The sequence below is a fragment of the Festucalex cinctus genome, chromosome 12, assembly GCF_051991245.1.
Source record: "Festucalex cinctus isolate MCC-2025b chromosome 12, RoL_Fcin_1.0, whole genome shotgun sequence".
Lineage (NCBI taxonomy): Eukaryota > Metazoa > Chordata > Actinopteri > Syngnathiformes > Syngnathidae > Festucalex > Festucalex cinctus.
In genome coordinates, this window is record NC_135422.1 from 12,997,427 (window position 1) to 13,019,674 (window position 22,248).

Consider the following 22,248-nt stretch of genomic DNA (forward strand, 5'->3'; position numbering starts at 1 on the left):
ACAGAGTGTCTGCTGTGCAGCTTCTCCAGAAGAGTGAAATCTGTGCCTTTGGGGAAGCGACTCTCTTCGTTCACCAGAGCCAACAAGCCCAATTTCTGAAGGGCCAAGAACAGTCGTCGGTCCGTTAGATAGTTTGAATGACAAACTAGTGCAACAACCAATTTTGAACTTGAGGCCTTGCTCTACATTTAATTTAAATTCATCGTGTGATACCTTCTCTATGAGGTCAAGACACTCGGCATTGTCCATCCAGTCGATGGCGTCCCACTGGACACCTTCCCTGCCAAAAACACAACATAAACAACAGGACATTAGATTGCCATGCCCTCAAACAACAAATAATTCTTTTTGGGGCACTAAGGTAACAAAAAAAAAAAAACATTCAACTTTTTTTTAAAAGACTTACCTAATACTGCTGTGGTAGCTTTATATGTTGTACATTACAAACAGCATGCAAAAATGCTGACTTAAAAATGCAAGAATTAAAATAATTAAATCATAACAATGTTAAGTTAATTTTGTTTTAAGTATTACAAATTGAAAAAAAAAATAATAAATAAACAATAAATAAAAAATATGATTGAATGAAAACAACAAAATTATAAAAATAAAATAATGTAAACCAAAAAAAGAAAAAAAGAAAAAAAAACATGTTTAAACATTGGTACAGTATATGAAAAAATTCACTTTTTTTTTTTTTTACAGTATTACTTAATTAAGAAATGAAAAATACAACAAAATTCAAGAAAAACACTTGCTGGAAATTATTGAAATGAAAATAAAAACAAGAAAATACATATTTAATATGAAATATGTAAATAATTCAGCCATTAAAAATTAAAAAAGAAAATAACAAATCAAAACATTAATAATTCAACAAAAATTCAAAATTTTAAACTGTGAAATTACTAAATTGCAAATTTAAAAAAACTTTAAAAATAAACAATGTTGAAACAATAAATTAAAAACTAAAAAAAGACTTGATTTGAGTCAACGTGCACCTGTTGTACTCAAGCTGCTCCAGGGAAAAGATGTGCTTGTTGAAGTACTCCTGCAGCTTCTCGTTGGCATAGTTGATGTTGAACTGCTCAAAGCGATTCACCTGAAGACAGACACAAACGGACTCATACTGAATGTGTGCGCTTGCATGCTTTCTTTGTTACGTGTGCTGTGCTCAAACAAACCTCAAAGTTCTCAAATCCGAAAATGTCCAAGATCCCGATGGACTTAAAATTTTCCTTCCCTTTTATCTTCTGATTGATCTTTAGGATGATCCAAGAGAAACATTGGGAATACAGCGCCATGGCAACGGAGTCCCGGGAATCCACGGCCTGTGACAACGCCATGGGAGGCCGCTTAGCATTGTGAGGAAATAAATCCCGGTGAAAATCAATCGGCGAGCGTTTAACAACCTGCTCGATGGTGAGTGGCGAGCATATCTCTTCGCCTCGCAGGATGATGGAGCGCTGAGTCAGCACTTCGGACAGCTGGAAGCCGTCGAGGCCAAGAAGCTCACTGGCATTGGTCACCACTGGAAAACAAACACACGTTATCCAAGATGAGATTGTGGGCAGCAAGATAACGAAGCACTGCAGCACAGTGGAGACTAGGGGTGTGAATTGCCTAGTACCTGACGATTCGATTCGTATCACGATTCACAGGTCACGATTCGATTCGATACCGATTCATCCCGATACGAATTTATAAGTCGATTGTTGCGATTTTTTTCATTCAAATTTAGAAAATACTAATCAGTAAGCTTGTAGAGTGTAAGATTTATATGAAAATGTATTATTTAATTATCTGAAATTTCAGTCTTATAGAGGTTGTAATCTGTTTCATGTTTGAACAGCATTAAAATAAAATATTAAGGCTTAATGTTCCGTTCATATAACATTCTTCCATGCTCAAGGTGTGAATCCTAAAAAAAAAAATAAAAAATAAAAAATAAATAAAAATAAAAAATAAAAAATAAAAAATAAAAATCGATTCTGCCAATTATTGAATCGATTTGAGAATCGCGCGATGTAGTATCGCGATATATCGCCGAATCGATTTTTTTTAACACCCCTAGTGGAGACCGTTAAATACTGCAGTAAATGTGTCAGCTAACGTGCATTTTTTAAAAAAAATCAGTAGCAGCAAGAAGAGACTGGGAGCAGACAAAAACAGTCTGCAGCAGCAAAGTGGAGAATGTGGAGTATGATGCTGCAGTGTCCACAGAACGCACACAGACCCTTAATGTGTTAAATGTTGTTTTTTTGTTTTGTTTTTTTTCCTCAGCTTGCCACCGACCTTGCTTGGTGGTGATCTGAGCCCCTCCCGCCGTCATGAACTCCACATTGCCCAGCTGCAGGACACCCGAGAGGAGCTTGAACATGTCCCGGATCTCCTCCTCGGAGAACTCCAGCACCTTCAGCGCCTCCTGAAAGCAACCAGTGTTGAGACGTCAAAATTGATTCAGCTATATAAACAAATTTATGGAACCGTATGATTTCTCCCAGCCAATCGGCAAAGAGGTCTAATGGACCATTGTAACTCATTCTAATAAAAATGAAATCATATTGTACTTCTATTAAAATAATAATAATAATAATTATTATTATTTCAAAAGGAAGATTTTAAAAATAACTTTTCAAACATTTCTTCCTATCAATCAGCAAAGAAAGGTGATAATAATGAATACTTGTTTCACTAAATATAATGGAAAATGATTTACATTATACTTATTGAAAATAAATAATCCAAACTAAGTAAACAATATAAAAATAACAACTAAATAACATTACTTACAAAAATAAAAACAACTAAAACATATTCAGAAATGTAAACAATTCTCCATGCCAATTGGCAATGTTGGGAAAAATTACATTATACTTATTCTACACTTACTAAATAAATGCAAAAATATTAAGTAAAAAAATAATAATTTGGAAATTTGACAATTAAATCAACAAGTTTATCATTTACAAATGTACAAATTAAACAATGAAAAATGTGAAATATATTTTTTGAGAAATTACTTAAAAATAAGTTTCTCCATGCTAATCAGCAAAGAAGGGTAATGATAATTAATTAATATTTTGCATATACATACAAATAAAACGAGAATAAAATAACATCTAACATAAAAATGCAAATTAAACAAATAAAAACTGACAGAAATGTACATGTTTATTTTGTATTACAAATGACAAAATAAACAAATGCATTATAATGTTAACATTTGAAAATCAAGAAATAATATTATGTCAATATATCATTATACAGTAAAAAACATTTTACCTAATAACTTTAACATTACCGTTTCAATTAGTATAGTAGTTATTACACATCTTAAGAAAATAAATTTCAGTAAGCTGCTGTATTAGTCAACATTCTTTTGCAGAGGATAAAGAATATACGCCTGTCAATAGTGATACAATTTGATCAATAAGCAGTGATAATATATTGTGAACTCACCATAACACTGTTAAACAGCTCTTTGTCATTCAGGCTCTTGTCCTTCAGGCAACCTGACTGGCTGAGATAGTGGAACGATTCCGCTGGATCCTCCAAGAAGTATAGACCTGATCACATAAATAAAATAAAATCAATAAAAAAAAAGGCATGGAGGGGAAATCATTTAATTTAAATTTGGTACTCATACTTACTTTTGTGCTCTTTGTTGGCTCCCGCTAGCAGCGCGTAGAAGATGTGGTAGTTGCGTTCTCCGGGATTTTGTCGCACCACTCGATTCTGCAACCAATCAACCCAATCATTATCATTCCTATCACCATAACAAACCTGTCACAAATTATTCAAAGGTAGGTTACCTTTTCCAGTAAATCTGACAGAATGCGAGTCAAGGACAGTCAACAGCAAAATATGTGAGCTTGCTGGCAGGGTGGACATTTTAGGATAATGTTAGCATTTAATTAGCACATTATAGTAATATTAAATCATTTGTTGTTGCATGTGTGAGATATGAGGTAGATTTTTTAGGCAGGAAAGGATACAATCGATGACGCAGCCTCCCTGGATGTTGCCGCTCTCTGAGAAGTGAAGATGGATGAACTTCCCGAAGCGGCTGGAGTTGTTGTTGTAAACGGTCTTGGCGTTCCCGAACGCTTCCATGATGGGACTGTGAAGAGAAGAAGGCTACTCAAAGCTCTCTGGGCAAATCTTTACAGACACTGTAATTCAAATCAAGTGTTTGATTTGTCAATTAAATGCCTCCCTCAAATAGATACCGTCCTTTTCCAATCGACAGTAAATCAAATTTGTCAGTCTATAATTAAAGAAGTAACTGCAGTGTCCGTTTGAACTCTGCTGCTAAACAAAACAGCAGTACCTAAATTTACCTAAAAGGAATTCCCTTCATAGTAAGATAATCTTACGTGGAGACACCATTAGTGTCCAAGTAGACTTACGTGGTTGTGCCACAATGTTCTGTGCATTGTCAACTAATATTCACTTATGAATGTGGTTGCTAACAAAAACAGCAGCACCAAGTAGTATATCATCCAAATTGTATCCGGTCTAATGTCATGTGGAGACAACCTCTTTAAGGCCACCTAGTATTTTGGTAGACTCCACAATGTTGAGTGTGTTGTCCTTATCAGTAATTTGTAAACTATGTTGCTTACCAAGACAGCAGCACCAAAAAAACACATACCACAGTATTGACAATGATCTTAATTTCTGAGGAGACTATTTCTTTAAAGATGATTTGTGTTCTAGCAGATTATGACGTAAATGCTCCACAATGCATTGGCCAGAATAGTAATTTGAATGATACTGCTAACCAAAACAGCAGCACCTACCAAAGTTCATCAGGATTAAAGATAACCTTATCATATGTGTAGATGGAGTCTTCAACGATGATTAGCTTTTCCAGCAGACTCTGATGTGGTTGTGCCAAAATGTCTTCATCGTCAATAATAGTAACTTCAACCTTGTTGCTAACCAAAACAGCAGCACAACCTACACTGTATCGAAGACAATCGTACGTCACGTGGAGACGTCATTTTAACCCTTGGAATGTCTTTGCTAAGCAAAACAGCAGCAACTACCAAAGCATTTTTGTTGTCTCGAACAATCTTTCCAGTCATCTCTGCCATGTGATCGCTCCACAGTATTGCGTGCTTTAAACATACCTGCTCTGTACAATGGCCTGCTCCACGCGTGTGCTTCTCTCCGACGGCGGCGTACCAGCTGAGTTCTGGCTCATCACTGACAGGAACTGCAGCAACAGCTTGGTGCTTTCCGTCTTGCCTGCCCCCGACTCACCGCTGACACGCACACAAATTGCTATGAAGCTTTGATTGAGAGTTACCACCACCAAAAGTTGCACAGGATTAAGATAAGATGACAGTAAATCCCACCAAAATTGCACTATTTGAAATGAGACCACCGTAAAACCTGCCAAGAGTTGTAAATGTTGAAATAAAACTACCGATGAAATAAATTCCCAAACATATAAGATGGTTAAAATCAGATTACTGTAGAAAACCAAAACTTGCCCTAATTAAAATAAGACTAATGTAAATATGTCAAAACTTGCTCAGGTTAAAAACTAAGACAAGCATAACTGCACCCCCACCCCCACCAAAGTCCCCTTGGTTAAAAATACGAGTACCACAGCCTAAAAATAAGACCACCATTAAATACCCCAAATGTTACCCAACTTAAAATCAGATGAATATACTTCTGACCAAAAATCACACAGTTTATAATAAGATTTATTGCCATAAAACTTGGCAAAATTGTGCAAATTAAATAAGACTAATGTACTGTAAATCTCTTTTAACAGTTATATAGGTTAAAATAAGACCTTAAATCTCCCCCAAAAAGCGCAAGTTAAAACAAGACTACTGTCAAGCCCCCCATGTTGTGCAAGCTAAAATAAGACTCAATCTAATGGAAGCCTTCTAAAAATTGGCAAGTTAAAATAAGATAACATTATGTTAACAGCCCCAAAATTGAACCAATTAAAATAAGACTACCATAACGCCCCCAAAAGTTGTGCAGGATAAAAGCAGATTACCATAAAGCCCCCAAAAGTTGCACAAGTGAAAACATGACCGCCATAAATCCCCCAATAGTTCCACAGGTTAAAATGAAACCATTGTAAATCCCCAAGACGTTGCACTAGTCCCTCAAACCAATACTACTGTAAATCCCCTAAAAGAAGCACCAGTTAAAACAAGACTACCATAAAAACAATGCCAACAATGTCTTTGTCATGGGAGCCGACCTGATGAGCACACACTGGCTGTCGTGTCTCTTCCAGATGCAGCGGTAGCATTCGTTGGCCACGGCAAAGATGTGTGGCGGCAGTTCACCCAGCTGGTGCTTGGAGTACAGGTCCACCCGCTCCGGGTCGTACAGACCTGGGATCTGCTTGTAAGGGTTGACAGCAGCCAGGATGCTGCCGATGTTTGTCTGGAAAGAGCCATCGCCAATTAACCTGGGCACGACGTTGCACGTTAGCCTACTTAGCTAATTATCGCTATGGCTTTGGTATTAATGTGAAGCGGCTATGTTGTCATGGTGACAGTTTTAGCCTTAAAAGGGGTTAAAAGATTGCAGTAAAAGAATTGCAATTGCGTTAAAAGAATTTAATTGAACCATTTTAATGAGTCAAGGTTATTATAGATAACTCAAAGTAAAACTGAAAAAAAAGTTTTCGCTAATGAAATAAAATAATATAAAATAAAATAAAATAAATAAAATAAATAAAATAAATAAAATAAATAAAATAAATAAAATAAAAAAATACAAAAATAAAATAAAAAAGGAGTGCTTTTACAACAAATAACTAACTAAAAAATATGTAAAGCTAAAATTGAAAAAATATTTTCGTGAACAAAATAAAATAAAAATGCTAACTAAAGCTAAATTTTCTGTATAAAAATAATAAATAAATGATAAATAAATACATCTAATTAAAACTACAAAAAAGTGAAAATTTATTTCGCTTTCGTCTTTGTTAGTTTATTTCATAAATGAGACTTTACTGTATTTTAAATGTATTTATTTTGGTATTAAATGCTGTACAAAAGAAGGAAGGTCGAACAGTCTTTTTGGAAATTTTAATTTATGTAAATTTATTACACAATACTTAAGTGATTGTTTTTTAATATTGCACTGAGTAAATACACCATATATTTTTATATATTTTTTAAAATATATTTTTTTTACTAAAACTAACACTAAAATTAATTTAAAACACACTTATGTAAAGCATAAAAACAAAAAAACTTGGGAAAAACCCACCCTAAAAATTAATAATTAAATATAAATAATAATAATAATAATTAAAGGTAAATGAAATTTATAGAAAAAGTCAAAATGAAATACGACAATGTAATGGAAAATCCAAAACTAATGCTTAAGTCAATGACGATTAATGCTGTGCTTTCTTCTTTCTTTGCCTTTTTGACTTTACAGAAATGCAAAGTTACAGACAATAAGTGTGCTGCCAACTAGTGGTTGATAGTGGAATTACGCCCATATAAATTACCTTAAAATAGTATTATTTACTGTACGAAAAAAAAAGTACCTGTAACACACGATGAAGGGCGGTTTACTGTATTAAAAGTTCTCACATAGATGTTATCCTTCTGGTAGCGCTGGTACAGATTGTGCATGATGGCCGCCTCGTGCAGCTCGGCCAGCGCCGACATGTCCTCCACGCCGTCCACGCTGGACTGGTGCATGGCGTACACGCGCTCCCTGGTGACCTCCGCCTGCTGCAGGTACAACACCTGACATGCCACGCATGACAGACGTGTCAATCCTAACTGGCATACACTTTTACATGCACTCTACATGTTGTATTGTAACAAGGGTATCAGCAGTTAGCTAACTGAGCGACTTTAAGACCTTTACTAAATTATATCCGTCACTAAATTGTGACCTCTAGGAATGGCCCAGTGTGCCATCAGGTCAAACACACACAACCACACCCCTACACGCACACGCCCTGATAGGATATAATTGCTGTTAAGGTCATCCATTCAAATGTGTCCAAGAATAGAAAGTACGGCCTTTTAAAAGAGCGCATTGTTATTGTCACAGCTTGTGCGTGTGTTTGTGTTACATACGGTGTGAGTCGCAGTAACAGTTGCTTAACCTTCTGGGCTCAGAATCAGAAAATCAGTTTTGATTTAAAATGTAAATCGTATTGCACAACATGTATTGAAACTCATATCAAATCGTCTTTTAAGATGCACACCAGGCTGGTATGTTTGATGTTGCTTGGCAATGATTTAACTTGAATAGTTTTTTGACTTAGGGAGCCTTTCCATATTGTTACATACTGTATAAATTAATGTGACAGAAGACACATCAATGAAAATGTACTGTTCTTTGTATCGTACCTGTATCCAGATTTGTATTAAATCCTCCTTATTGGAGAGATACATTTGTATTTTAACGAACAAAGCATAATAAGCTACAAACTACAATTCAGAATATAACATCAGAATATCAACTACTCTCACTATATGATGCACTTGCACATAAACTACATCAAACATATTGTTAAATAGCTATCTTATATGGCAGAATTTTTGTATTGGATAAAAATTTGGCAGGTGTACCCGATCTCTTGACTGTACATGTCTTCATATTGTGCGCACAAACTGTGAACAACGGCTTCCATCGTGTCTGTTGTGTCTATAATTTAAAATGAAAGCCTCTTTTTTTTTGTGTGCCAGATTTTCCTTCTGAAGCTCTCTGATGTGTGAATGTGCTTTGCATGATTGAGGAGGCGAGCCAGAGAGCAGGCCAAGCGCCTCATGTGACTTCACGTATTATAGCTGAAGATAGAGACAGCAATAGACACAGAGAGAGAGAGAGAGAGAGAGGAGAGCCCCTTGGCACAGTGACCAATATAATCATACATTTTTTCCCCCTAGCAACTCAGGATGAACTATCAGATACCTGCAAGCTGGCTACACTGACCTCAGATCAAATTTGTGCTGTATGACCTTCATGGCTCACCGTTTAATCTCATCCTGGCTGCTGCACAAGGAGCCGCTTTATGATTATTAAATTATTCTCGCCAATGGGAAATGTTCCATTTTTTTTAATCCGGCCCACACAGCATTTAGATTATCAACTGTCCTCTGGTATTTGTTGCATTAATATTGCAGTTTTCCCAACCAAATGTCGGTTAATTAACATGCACGTAATTCATTTTTATTGAATTAGCGATCTCATTGATTATTTATTGCAAATAATAAGATGAACAATATTAGTAAAAGTACTAATTTTGCATTTAATATTGTCTGATTTATTTTAAGAATTTATTTTAAGAAATACTTGGTGAATTACCAAGAAAAGGAGAATTAATTATTTTATCAATAAAGTAAAATATGTTCTATTATATAGCCTATTATTTGGTTCATTGATTATAATTAAATTAATTATAATTTTTATTAATTATAAATTTACAATAAAATGAGTAATTAATTATATATTTTGTAATTGTATTATTTATATCTATTTATATTTAATATATATATATATATATATATATATATATATATATATATATATATATATATATATAAAATTCATTTTATTTTATTGTTTTATTTATTAAAAACATAATATGTATATTATATACTTTGTAATTTTATTATTTATTGTATATATTTATTTATATTTACTGTATATATTTATTTATATTTATTATTCATTTTATTGTTTTATTTATTAAAAAACATAATAGGGATTTTTTTAAATAAATAAAATAAACAAACAAATTAAATAAACAATTACTCATCCGAATTCAGCATCAATTTTCCCAATAGAAATAGTCTGTTCTTACGTCAAGTTGTGCCTATCTTAACACATTTTTAGTCACGCATGTATAAGAATAAATTGTAAGTTAAGTTTCTAACCAGCTGCTAAAATTACAGTGGAAAAACAACCAAAAAATGAGTAACCATAACTTTGATTATGGCTGCAGAAAGGGAGGTGATTAGGGAGGTGAGTCTCTTCACTTTAAGATAGCTAACTTAATTGAACCATTGCTTCGTGCCTCAAATTCCATTCCAAGTTCCATGGCCATCAAAAAAAGGATTTTTCCATGTTGTCCTGCTCTTTACACGCTCGTGTAGCAGCAGCCCACATTCCCTCACCAAGGGGGGTCTCAATCGTTTTTGTTTTTTTTTATCATGCAATGCACGGCATTTGCATAAGTGTGTTTTTGTGTCAAATTAATTACGAGAGCGGGGAGTAAGCGCATGCATGAGTGTCCTCTGCCGCCTGGTGACATTAAACTGATGGGGAGGAGGAATGTGGGTCATTTGCTTGCACTGTCACACAAAAAAATAGTGCAGGTTTTTTTTTTTTTTTTTGCACAGTCACATTTCAGTTTCATTTGCGTGCATGTGTGCGCACTCATAAAGCATCCCCGCAGCATGTTCCCTGCTTGAGTGAGCTCTCGCCACCGCTTTCACGCTGTAGCTACAGAAATCCAGGTCACGTAACACGCATCGTCGCTAACAGCACCTGTGTGTGTACGTATGAAATGAAATTAGACACACGGGTACTGGTGGCGTCTGTGTGTTTTGTCTGAGGTTCGTCACCACTCTCTTTCTTGTGACACAGTGCACGCATACTTGAAAAGGATGCCGATTCTGTGACAGTAACCGTGGCGACCGCAGCAGTACGACGCCGTTGCTCAAAGGAGAGAAACTCCTCATCTCATGAGAGCTGCCGACGAGCCAAATTTAGATTTACTACCACTTCATAAGAATGAGAAAGCACCTGTTTAGCTAGCTCTTTGAAAATAGAGGAACTACTTCCTGGATCCATGGTAGGACAACCATCAGACAAAACGATAATTTTTTTCATTTTAAATCTTTACTTTTTAGGAAGCTGAATTTTAGTCTTCTTTTTAGGATGTTGCTGATCTTAATTTACTAGATAATCCCTTTTGTCCTTTCTGTCGTAATACAAAATTAACCAAAAAATGAAAGGTAAAGGGGTTCAAGTAGTGAGCCTTGTGGAACACCATACATTATTTCCGTTTCCTTTACAGAAAGTATTTCAATCATTCGTCAGAAAGTCCTAAAAGCAACGCTAGAAAATCAAAGCAGCACTAAATTGGACCATGATTGGATGTCAGCCAAACATTGCCTTCAGCCTCTCATTCCGCCTTCGCAGCAGCAACCTTTTAATGCCGTGGCCTGTGCCAAAATAATGTAATTGAAGGTTTGAAATCTCATTAAGACGTGCTCATCTAATCTGTATATCCCAGCGAGGGCATGCACACACATTGCACTTTGGATTGAATGTTTTTGAGCTCATATGTGCTCCAGTTGGCAGCGACTAATAGACTGTGACAGTGGCCAAAAGTCTCAATTCACTCACATTTGTATTTTTTCTCTCATGTTTAACAAATTTGACACTAAATTAATGTCTTTGTAAAAGCATGTTTGTACCTCTGGTGGGACCGTCCCAAACTAGAAGTGTGTTTATTGCACCAAACATCCTCATTACTCTCTGGATTATGAATGTGCTCAATTTGCCCAAGACCCCCACACTCCCTCCACACACAACAATTGCTCCCTGCCGTTCTTCCTCCCCCTGTTCGCTTTTTAAACATCAGCCCTTGCTGGAGGTGCTGAATATGAATATTTAATAAAGAAACAGTACGATGCAGGCTTAACACGGTTAAAATCATGCAATAGTACCACAAAATCGGGCAAATTTACTGTGCCCCAAAAATGTTTTCCGACTATAATTTATTGTATTAATTCAAAAATGTTTCTTGTAATAGTGCAACATTACTTTAGCATGAAGTTTTCTCGTAATATTAAAATTACTCAATTCAACCATATTCATAGAGCACTTTAAAGGAAAAGTCAATCATTTTTTTGACAATAATATGTTAGATGCAGCCCCACTAGTCTAAATATGGTATTCTGGTCAATATTGCGTTAGTAGAATATGAGTTAAGCAGCAAAATCCAGCTGTTTTTATCCATCTCAGGGGCGGCCATTTTGCCACTTGCTGTTGACTGAAGATGACATCAATTTTGCTCAGGTCTCAGATAACAACCAATCACAGCTCAACTTAAAAAAAAAAAAAAAAGTGAGCTGTGATTGGTTGTTGCCAGACCCCTACACAACATTGACGCCATCTTCAGTTGACAACAAATGGCAAAATGGCCGCCCCCTGAGATAGAAAAAAATGGCTGGATTTTGCTTCATAACTCTTGTAATATTAATCAGAATGTCATGTTTAGACGAATGAGGTCACATCTGACATATCATTGTCAAGAAATGTTTAAAGTTCACTTCCACTCTAAAACAGCCACCGCTGCACACAAAGTGCTACACATGGAGCAAAACCAGCCATAACAACAGACCGATAAAAACAATAAATCAATAACAATGACTGTTTATCAGTACTCCCGCAAAGACCAAGGTTGCCACATTAATCTGACAGCGTCGGAACATTGCTGATGCTAAGGTTGGAGCATGAAAAGGACAGCACAAAACTCCAATAAACCGCAGAGTCACCTTCAAACGGTTACATGACTCAGCATCGGGCTCAAAATGCTTCAAACGGCGTCTCAGACCTTTCTGGCTGCCTGCTTTAGGATTAGTGGCTGTTCTTAGAATGAATGTAAATATTGTGAAGCTGCCTTTAGCTGCCTTTCGTGGCAATGCTAAGCTTAAACGCAGAACATATTGCCAGAGGAGCTAACGCGCCAAACTTAACATCTGTCTGTTCAACATGTTTGAGGCATACAATGTTTGCGTGTGTGCGTGTTCTTACCTCTCCATAGTCAGTAGTGACAACCAGGGTTCCATCTCCACAGGAGTTGACCGTGGCCGGAACCAGTTGCTCCTTCTCTCTGACCCAAACGCGGGCCCCCTGGAACAAACAACAGTTAATTAAAGCTGTGAGCAGAAACAAGCTGGGTCGTCACGCCTCGTTTTAATTTCATGGTGAATTCTAGAAATGATCAGAAAATTGCGACGCCCTGCTGCATCCATAGTGGTGCTTCAATTCATTTTTGAAAATTCTAAAACTGATTACTGTGGCTGATTGTTTTAATGTTGTAATAACAATGCTCACCACTAGAGGCAGACATTGCTTACTAGCACGTTCCCGTTTCTGATGAAGAAGAGAGGGAACTTTGTATGATGCTATGAAAGATTTCAACTCAAATCACCACTACAACAGATGTCAAAAGTAAACAAACAAGAACCGTTGACAGTTCAATTGCTGTTGAGCAATTTTGTGCCATCACTGAATGGGATTTTTAATTTTTGTTTGCTCAGTGAACTCATTTGACAAAGTCAACAGGACAACTTTGCATTTGGTGTTGGCAAATAACAACAGCTGTATTTTCTTAAAGAGACAGTAAGCTTCAACATGTCACGCATTATTCCAGTCGGGCCCGCTTGAGTGCACAGACAGATGTGTTTAATGAGAGATAAAGACTGCAACATCTGGACCTGCCACCTCTGTAAAGCAACAAGCACTTGAAAATCTGTGTGGATGACTGAGAGGAATTTTGCTTGTCACACACCTTTCCATACAGACAAATGCTTCTTTCCTTCAGTCTTGGACATCTAATCCTACAATCCCGCAAAAAGTGAGACAAGAGGGGTGCAAACACAATGCCCATATTTTATTGGATTCCGGCACATGAAGCATGACCAGTCTCTTGGTGGCTCTCCACATCCCATACATACATGAGTCTACATGAACAAATGCGCACATAGCTTTGATGTAATTGGCCTTTATTGATCCTTTCAGTTGAGGGATTATAATAGAAGACCGAGCGCATCTTTATGTCTTCCTCCCATCCCCCCATTCTACCCTCTCCTCTTGGGAATGTCTGGTCCAGACAGGAATGGATGGTCATGCATGACAACAAACCTTTAGCGCGGGAACCACTGAACATGTCACCAAAAGCATAGTTCCTCCATCAATACACTCCTTTCTATTCTATCGTCCTCCTCTGTGAAATATGATCCTGGTAACCCAAGCCCTCTATCTTGTAAAAATGCTCCATTAAACCTCATTGTTAAATTATAGCCCCTGACCTCTAGTCAAACCTCTGCTCCCAAACCGAAGGATATTTACTAATTGGATGTGCACAAACACAAGAACAAATAATACAGATGTGATGATAAATTGTGTCTGTATTTTTGTTTTATTGTATATAAATATTTAAAAAAAATTAATAACTGGATAAATATTTTTATTTGATTGGATTGGATATTGTGCAACACTTTGGTCAATGTCTATTATTTGATTAAATAAATATATACTGGTACTTGCTTCGACTGAAAGGTTTATAAGCTACACAGGGAAAATCAATCTAATAGAAAAAGATACATACTAAAGTTTACAGCCCTGCATAGCAGAGCAAAAATAAATAAATAAATACATTTGTGTATGTATTGATTTGATGTAAAAGGGTCATCCAGAGCTGTCATAAACCACTTTGATCTCTCCCTGAGCAGCATCCCGGGCATGAAAGTGTGTCAGTAATATTCCATTAAAGGTGATAACACAATCGGGACAGACGGGCTTTCAGCAGATTATAGTGGCGGCAAAGGAGATGTGACGTTTGCGTTTCTATTCGTGCGGGTGTGTTTGAGTGGGAGTGAGTATATGGGTTGGTGTCACCTGTCCTGTGGGAGTCACACTAAACAAGATTACAGTTGAAAGTGAACACTGCAGGTATGAAAACAAATCAAAAAACATCTGCTGGGGCTTTTATAAGCTTACTGCCCGTAATAGTACACCTGCACAACGTTTATTTTTATCATCAAAATTCCATCCATCCATCCATTTTCTTGACCGCTTATTCCTCACAAGGGTCGCGGGGGCTGCTGGCGCCTATCTCAGCTGGCTCTGGGCAGTAGGCGGGGGACACCCTGGACTGGTTGCCAACCAATCGCAGGGCACACAGAGACGAACAACCATCCACACTCACACGCACACCTAGGGACAATTCGGAGCGCCCAATTAACCTGCCATGCATGTCTTTGGAATGTGGGAGGAGACCGGAGTACCCGGAGAAGACCCACGCAGGCACGGGGAGAACATGCAAACTCCACCCAGGAAGGTCCGAGCCTGGACTCGAACCGGAGACCTCAGAACTGGGAAGCGGACGTGCTAACCACGAGACTACCGTGCCGCCCATCATCAAAATTGAACAATATATTTTTTATTTTTTATGTTAACATCGTTATGAAATATTGTAAAGCCAGGATAGTATCGTATAGTATTTATATTATTAAACTTAAATTATTAACATTAAATTAAACATTAATATTGACTATTACATTCATTATTTCATTTTATTTTATGTGTACGATTGAAGAATATTGTTCATTTAAATCTTAAATATTCTGTTATTATACATACTATATAAATATTTGAATATTTTTAAGGCTTTGGTATACTATTGCATCTAACTATAAATAAAAAAAACCTTGATAAAATAAAAATAAATATTTGAGTTGCTTTTATTGTACTTTTATTTATTTTATTAAATTTGACCTATATCCAAAAATAAACAAATTAATCAACCAATTTAAAAGAGATCATAGCTCACCATTAAAATGTGTGTTTTGCGTGTGCGTGTGCGTGTGCGTGCGTGCGCACAGGCAATGTAATACTAAATCCTCTTTGAGAGGCCAGTTTTGAACAGCCTGCTAATTATGCCATTCTCTCTCATCTTGGATTAAACTACAGTCTCTCGCTCTGTCACACATGCACACACACATACACACAAACCATGGCAACAGGACTCCACAGCAACAGGGAGCCATGGTAACAGCCTCTTTCTTCAATTGGCGCAAATGGATGCTGGGAGATGGAGTTCCCTGTTTTGCTGTGAGCGAGTGGTGTGGTACTTGCGAAGTTTTTTTTTTTTTTTTTTTTTATATCACCAAAAATAAAATCAAGATTTCATTAAATTAGAAACTTAAAAAAATGAGTCTAAGCGTTAACTGCACCACTGTATTTAGAAATATAAAAAAAATAACATTTTGTACTCAGTGAGATATTAAAATGTCCTGTAAAATATATAAAAAGAAGAAAATAAATTGTAATATTAGATGGGAATTTGATAAATGTTCAAAAATAGATTCAACAGAATTAAAAAAAAACAACAACTTAAAAATAAAAATAAATAATAAAAATGGTAACTCAATGAGAAATACATGGATTAAATTAAATAAAAATAATAATAACAAAATAATAAATACATTTAAACATTTAATACTCAATGACAAATAAGGGGGTGCCTTGAGATACAAATGACCCGACTTACAAGTTTTTCACAATACGAGCTGTCATTGAGGTGATTTTTTGCTTTGACTTGTGAGTGAAAACTTGAGATAAAAGCTCTGCACTTCACAATAAGAAGCAGTCTGGCAAATACTGAACAAGTCATTAAAAATTAAGCTTGCAGCTGTTTAAGTGCCACTCCCAGTTGGAGTTTACTGTCAAACTAAACTTAATTAAAGACAATTGCATGTTATTTAAAACACTTCTTAAAAATCAAAAGGACACATTTTTTAAATTATTTGAAATACCAATCCAACGTATCCCAAAGCACCACTGCAGATAAAAAAATAAAATAAATAAATGGAGAATAACAAATCAAAAGTTTTTTGTAATGTAATAAAAATAAATAAATCAACATTTCATATTCAGTGAGATATGTGTGGCTAAAATTAATCACAACAAAAATATAAATTAGAAAAATAGCAATAATAATAATAATAATAATAATAATAAACTCAATGAGAAATATGTGGCAATGGATTAACTGCAGAGACTAAGAGTAATGAAAAAACATTTTATTTCTAGAGTGTTATACTCCTTAAAAAGACTACAAAAATAAAAAACAGACAGAACACAAAAGGTTAAACTTTTTTTTTTTTAATGTTAAAGCCATTATCCATGCACCAATTGAGACAATATTTCATAAGGCACAATTTGGCCATATGTTGCAACTTAGACCCTTTTAGGGGGAAGGAAGCATTCTGGGAGATGCTATTTTAGTTGCAATTGCCTTACAGTAATTCAGACTTGATGCCTTTTGACGGCAGTAGTGGTGTCCCACCTACACGCCGGTGCATGAAAGTAGGCTATAGCAAAGGACTCATGGCACTGAGTTGTAGCTTAAGGGAGGACGGAGGAGAGCCGAGGAGGGAAAAAAAAGAAAAAAAGAGGGAAAGTAAAGCGAAGCGGCTTCCTGAGCAGAACAAATGTGTTGGGAGAGACGAAATATAGGTCACACATCTCCAGCGACTCTTCCCTCCCCTCTTGCCTGTGCTGCTTCAAATCCTGCATAATTTCAAGCGCAATCTATACGGGCAAAAGCTATGCTGAAATATGTATCACAAACGCACGTTCTGTTCTGTTCGGCACGCAAACAAGCCGCTTGCATAGCTTGTTGGTCGTCTTTTATTGCGGTTTTACAGCCTCCTGCACATGATTCAAGCAGCTGATGAATATTTTAATGCAGTTATAAAGTTCTTTGCATGAAACACCAGCGGTGGTGTGTGAAAGCTTGCCGCAGAGCTCTCTTTAATCAGTTGCATTCCCTGGAAATAAAATGTATAAATTCACACTAAAATCAGTATTTTATGCAATTATTTTTTTATTTGTTGAGTTGTTATTTGTCCAGAAAAAAATAAGCATATTCATATTTAATGATGTATGTTAATGTTTAATGTTGGCACTTAAGTGTCTGTGTACATGTGCAGTTTTATAATGGTAATTTAATTTCTTAAGACAAAATAACTACTAAATTACATTTTTCAGCTAATTTTCACTCACCACACCCTAGCCTAATAATAACCTCCAAGAAATCACCCAAATCAAACCTGTGACCAAATGACGTCACCCAAAAGAGCTCAAAAGGCTGCAACAAAATGCCATGATCCAAAGAAATTCAAGAACAGATGAGAAATAAAGTTACCGACATCTGTCAGTCATCATTAGCACCAACAAACCACATATAGACCAAATAGAGAAAACATGAAACACTTGTGAACCTTCTCAGAAGTACCCAGCCTACTAAAATTACCCAAAGTGCACATCAACAACTCATCCAGGAGGTTGCAAAGGAACCCAGGACAAAGTCTAAAGAACTGCTGGCCTCCTTTGCCTCAGTTAAGGTAGGGTTGTGACTAAGCAATAAGTAAGGGACTGTGTAAAAATGACATCCATGGCAGGGGTCCAAGGCGAAAAACACTGCTGACCAAAAAGAACATAACGGCTCGTCTTATGCAAAACGCATCTGAATGATTCTCAAAACTTTTCAGAGAATATTCTATGGACTGACAACATGAACGTCTAACTTTCTGGTGTAACTGTACCAACAGTCAAACATGGTGGTGATACTGTGATGGTCTGGGGCTACTTTGCTATTTCAGGACCTGGATGACTTGCTGTGATTAATACAACCATGAATTCTGTTCATTACCACGAAATCCTGAGGAAGAATGTTTGGCCATCAGTTTGTGACTTCAGGCTGAAGTGTATTTGGGTTCTGCATCAGAATAATGATCGAAAACACAACAAAAACAAAATGAAGGTTTTGCTGTGACCTATTCGAAGTCCTGACTTGAATCTGATTGAAATGCTGTGACATAACCTTTAACACATTCATTGCCAGACCAGCAAAAAAAATGCATAATTTGACGTCTTTTTCCGTCAATGGCAGTGAATGAGTTAAAAGGCAGTTCGTGCTCGAAGACCCTCCATGTTGCTGATTTAAAGCAATCCTGCTTGAGTGAGCGGGCCAAAATATCTCCACAGAGATATGAAAGACTCATTGGCAGTTATAGAAAACGCTTGACTTCGGTTGTTGCTGCAGAGAGTGGCCCAACCAGTTAATAGGTTTAGGGGGCAATCACTTTTTCACTCGGGTCCACGTACTGGAGGTTCGATTTTTTTTCTCCCTTACTAATAAAAACTGTCATGATTTGGGTTGGGTTTTGTTATTTTTTCCGGGGTTACTTTTATTATGGATCAGGGTTAGTTTGTGTTTTGGTTATTTTTCCTCTTGTTTCCCTAAAGTCGATCATGTTCTGTGTTTCTGAGTTGTTGTCCTTGTGTCATACCCTAGTCTGAGTCTAAGCATTGTTTTGTCCACCTGTGTTGCCTGTCCTTCCTCATGTATCTACCAATCAGCATCCCCTGCCACTTGTGTCTTGCCTAGCTGTGTCTAATCGTTGTCAATTGGTGTGTGTATTTAGTTTCCTGTCTCCCCACTGTCCTTTGTTGGTTCATTGTTATTTTCCCCCGTCATGCTGCCGAGTTTTTGCCTTGCTGTTGTTGTCACGCCTCGTTTTGCCCCGTTAGGTTTTTGTTAGTTGTTAGTTTTTTTGTGAGTATCTGGACTTTGTTTTGGTTTCAGTTGCCAAATACCTTGTTTGCCCTTTGTTTTGTTCGATTAAAGTACACTTCTTTTTTGAGCACCTCAACCTCCCTGCTGCCTTGCTTCCCTGCACTTGGGTCCACATTTACAGCGAATCCTCACAAAAAAAACTTTAATTTAAATTAAACTGCATTTTGTATTTACTTCTGTTGTCTTTGACTAGTATTTGTTTGTTGATGGGAAATATTTAAGTGTGATAGCATGCGAAACAAGTACATCAGATGGGGGTAAAAAAAAAAAAACAACTTTTCCACACCACCCATTAACGTCTCGTTGCTGGTATAAACATGATAAAAAACAGAATAAGTTGTCTACTGAAATTCAAACAGAATTCGCCTCTCACTCCCACTGCTCGTTCAATCAGTGGGTGTTGGTGTCTGTCTGTAGATCTCACTGTGCTTTATCTATCCTTCCCTCCTTCCTCTCTTTAGCTTTTCCTCTGGTCTCTCTGATCTCCTTAATTAATTCGTTGGAAAGTAGAGGTTTCTGGGGTTGGCGTAAGACTCTGGTTTTGTAACCATGCGGATGGCAGGAGGTGTTTGGTTGGTGCTGGATTTCACTTTGATGGACTGGATGTGCTGGTTTCTGTGGATCTCACTCTGCCTCATCTATCCTTCCCTCCTTCCTCTCTTTAGTTTTTCCTCTGGTCTCTTGAGATCTCTTTAATTTGTTGGAATTTAGAGGTTTCTGGAGTTGGCGTAAGACTTTGATTTTGTAACCATGTGGAAGGCAGGAAGTGTTTGGTTGGTGCTGGATTTACTTTGATTTATCTTTCTTTTCTTTTTATCTTTTCTGACTTTTTCTCTGGTCTCCTGACCGTCTGAACCTCACGACTCTGGCGAGACTCTGAAGTATCCGGTTAAGGTGAAGGGTAATGGGATTTTATTTTTTATTAGGTTTTAGGTGAATTAATGAGTATAAATTTATACGTATTTGCACGCACGCACGCACGCACATACGCGCATACATGCACATACGCGCAAACACGCACGCACACAAATACACACATACACGTAAAAAAAAGAAAAAAAATGAAAAAAGAGAGAGCAATGATGATGATAAGACGTTGAATCGGTAAGACTACTGAATGAACAATTCTGAGCTCTCTCTTAAAAGAAAAACAAAAAAACAATATGTTGACTTTATTGTATAGATAAATGTGTTCTGCCAAGGTTAGGTTAGCATAGCACTAACAGTGTAGGCTGTAGGCACATGTAGGCTACGATTAAGCAAAAATATTGTACCTTTAATGGTTGGGCTGGGCAAATCTAACAAATTATATATTTTTTACCTGCTTTTCTTGAAAAAACACAACAACAAATGCTAAAACAAATGGTCCAATTAAAAAAAAGTGATTCTCAAGTGGCCTTTTTTTTAGGCGGCATCTATTAGCTAATTGTTAATTTAACTCATTTGCTGCCATTGACGACAAAAGACGTCAAATGATGCATTTATGCTGGGCTGGCAGTGAATGTGTTAATGAGGCTTCACTATAATCATCAAGAATGGATGTGTAGTTTGCAAAACAAAGACAGATTCAGTCTCATGACGACTTGCAATATAATCTCACCTATTCCATTCACACACCCCCCCCCCACACAAGAGACCCCCCCCCCCCCACACACACACACACACACACATACACACACACACCCCACACCCAGCTGTGCACCACCCCAATGCATGCATGCACCTTCCCCAAAGTACACTAAAAACCGTAGAGGGGAAAAAAAAAATCATCAATATGCACAAGAGATTCAAGCTGTTTTTGCAAAGCCGAGCACACGTTAACAGATTTGCGTTTTAATCCAGGCCTGTCAGCTTTATGGAGCTAAAAGAGTGTCAGCTCTCGTTTTGGGCCAATTTGTCTTTCATCCAAGACCGTAGACGTGCCTCGCTGCTCTGCAGTGGCCGTAAACTGACCATCATGCACGGTTTGCTTCATATGCAAGGAGGCGGCCCGTTTCCTTAGCTTGTCTCGGAGCTCGCAACACCTGCCATCATCGCGGGGGGAAAAAAATGGAGGAAAACGTGCAATAGCATCCTCGCGTCAACAGCAAATCCAGGCTAAACTGTGCCTCAACATCGATATGTGTCTTACCTCCGTGAAAAACGCCTCCATCCTGCTTCGTCAGTCCGCCCAGACGACACGCGCCGGGCCCCGGCAGAGCGCACACGTTGGCCCGGCTCGCCGGTGCGCAAATCTCCGCGTGTTCGTTCCAAAATGAGGTGGGACGAAGCAGCGCTGGATGCCTCCGTGTTCCATTCACATCATCACCATCATCATCATCATCATCATCTTCATCTTCTTCTTGTGACAAATCCACGGATGGGGGGTGAGGGGCTGGGGGGGAATGGGAAAATGTCCACGACTGACTGGGATTCGTCGGAGGTATCGCTTGCCTTCTGTGGTCTCGCTTGCGTGTGCGCGTGCGTACGCGTCCGTGCGTGCGCGTGCATGTGTGCGCGAGCGTGTCAAACCAAACCTGTAGTAATTGAAAATATTAAAAATACTACACTGGCCAACGAGACTGGGTGTTTTTTGTTGTTGTTGTTGTTGTTTGTTTATTTTTCAACTTTTTACACTAAGTTCACCTAGGCAATTACAAGACAGGTAAGCCTAAACTGGTTAGCACATCCGCCTCCCAGTTCTGAGGACTCGGGTTCGAGTCCGGGCTCCGGCCTTCCTGGGTGGAGTTTCTCCCCGTGCCTGCGTGGGTCTTCTCCGGGTACTCCGGTCTCCTCCCACATTCCAAAGACATGCATGGCAGGTTAATTGGGCGCTCCGGATTGTACCTAGGTGTGCTTGTGAGTGT

At 37.5% G+C, this 22,248-nt stretch overlaps 2 protein-coding genes across 2 annotated transcripts in view; both read right to left on the reverse strand.

Annotated features, from left to right (window-relative positions):
• myo10l1 (myosin X, like 1) overlaps positions 1-3,894 on the reverse strand; it is a 20,545-nt gene extending 16,651 nt beyond the window's left edge. Inside the window, exons 1-10 of the mRNA XM_077539227.1 lie at positions 3,876-3,894; positions 3,816-3,829; positions 3,654-3,738; positions 3,463-3,569; positions 2,296-2,425; positions 1,413-1,531; positions 1,185-1,331; positions 1,002-1,102; positions 214-280; positions 3-95 (exon numbers count right to left, since the gene is read on the reverse strand). Of these exons, the coding sequence (XP_077395353.1) occupies positions 3-95; positions 214-280; positions 1,002-1,102; positions 1,185-1,331; positions 1,413-1,531; positions 2,296-2,425; positions 3,463-3,569; positions 3,654-3,738; positions 3,816-3,829; positions 3,876-3,894 (882 nt within the window). The remainder of the gene's footprint in view (positions 1-2; positions 96-213; positions 281-1,001; positions 1,103-1,184; positions 1,332-1,412; positions 1,532-2,295; positions 2,426-3,462; positions 3,570-3,653; positions 3,739-3,815; positions 3,830-3,875) is intronic.
• On the reverse strand, positions 3,866-21,821 carry LOC144032036 (unconventional myosin-X-like). The gene is made up of 6 exons (XM_077539679.1): positions 21,534-21,821; positions 12,787-12,885; positions 7,593-7,751; positions 6,239-6,426; positions 5,139-5,273; positions 3,866-4,123 (listed from the first exon to the last, which is right to left on the reverse strand). Exons 1-6 carry the CDS (start codon positions 21,552-21,554, stop codon positions 3,937-3,939), a joined length of 789 nt encoding a protein of 262 aa, XP_077395805.1. The 5' UTR covers positions 21,555-21,821; the 3' UTR covers positions 3,866-3,936.
• Between the last annotated feature and the right edge of the window lie 427 nt (positions 21,822-22,248).

What these genes read in the sequence shown, in the direction of transcription:
- LOC144032036 (XM_077539679.1), bottom strand. Translation starts at nt 21,554, where the DNA reads ATGGAGGCGTTTTTCACGGAG. An exon ending in TGGAGGCGTTTTTCACGGAG is followed by an intron (nt 12,886 to 21,533) that starts GTAAGACACATA and finishes TGTTTGTTCCAG; the next exon opens with GGGGCCCGCGTTTGGGTCAG. An exon ending in CAGGCCATTGTACAGAGCAG is followed by an intron (nt 4,124 to 5,138) that starts GTATGTTTAAAG and finishes TTCTCTTCACAG; the next exon opens with TCCCATCATGGAAGCGTTCG.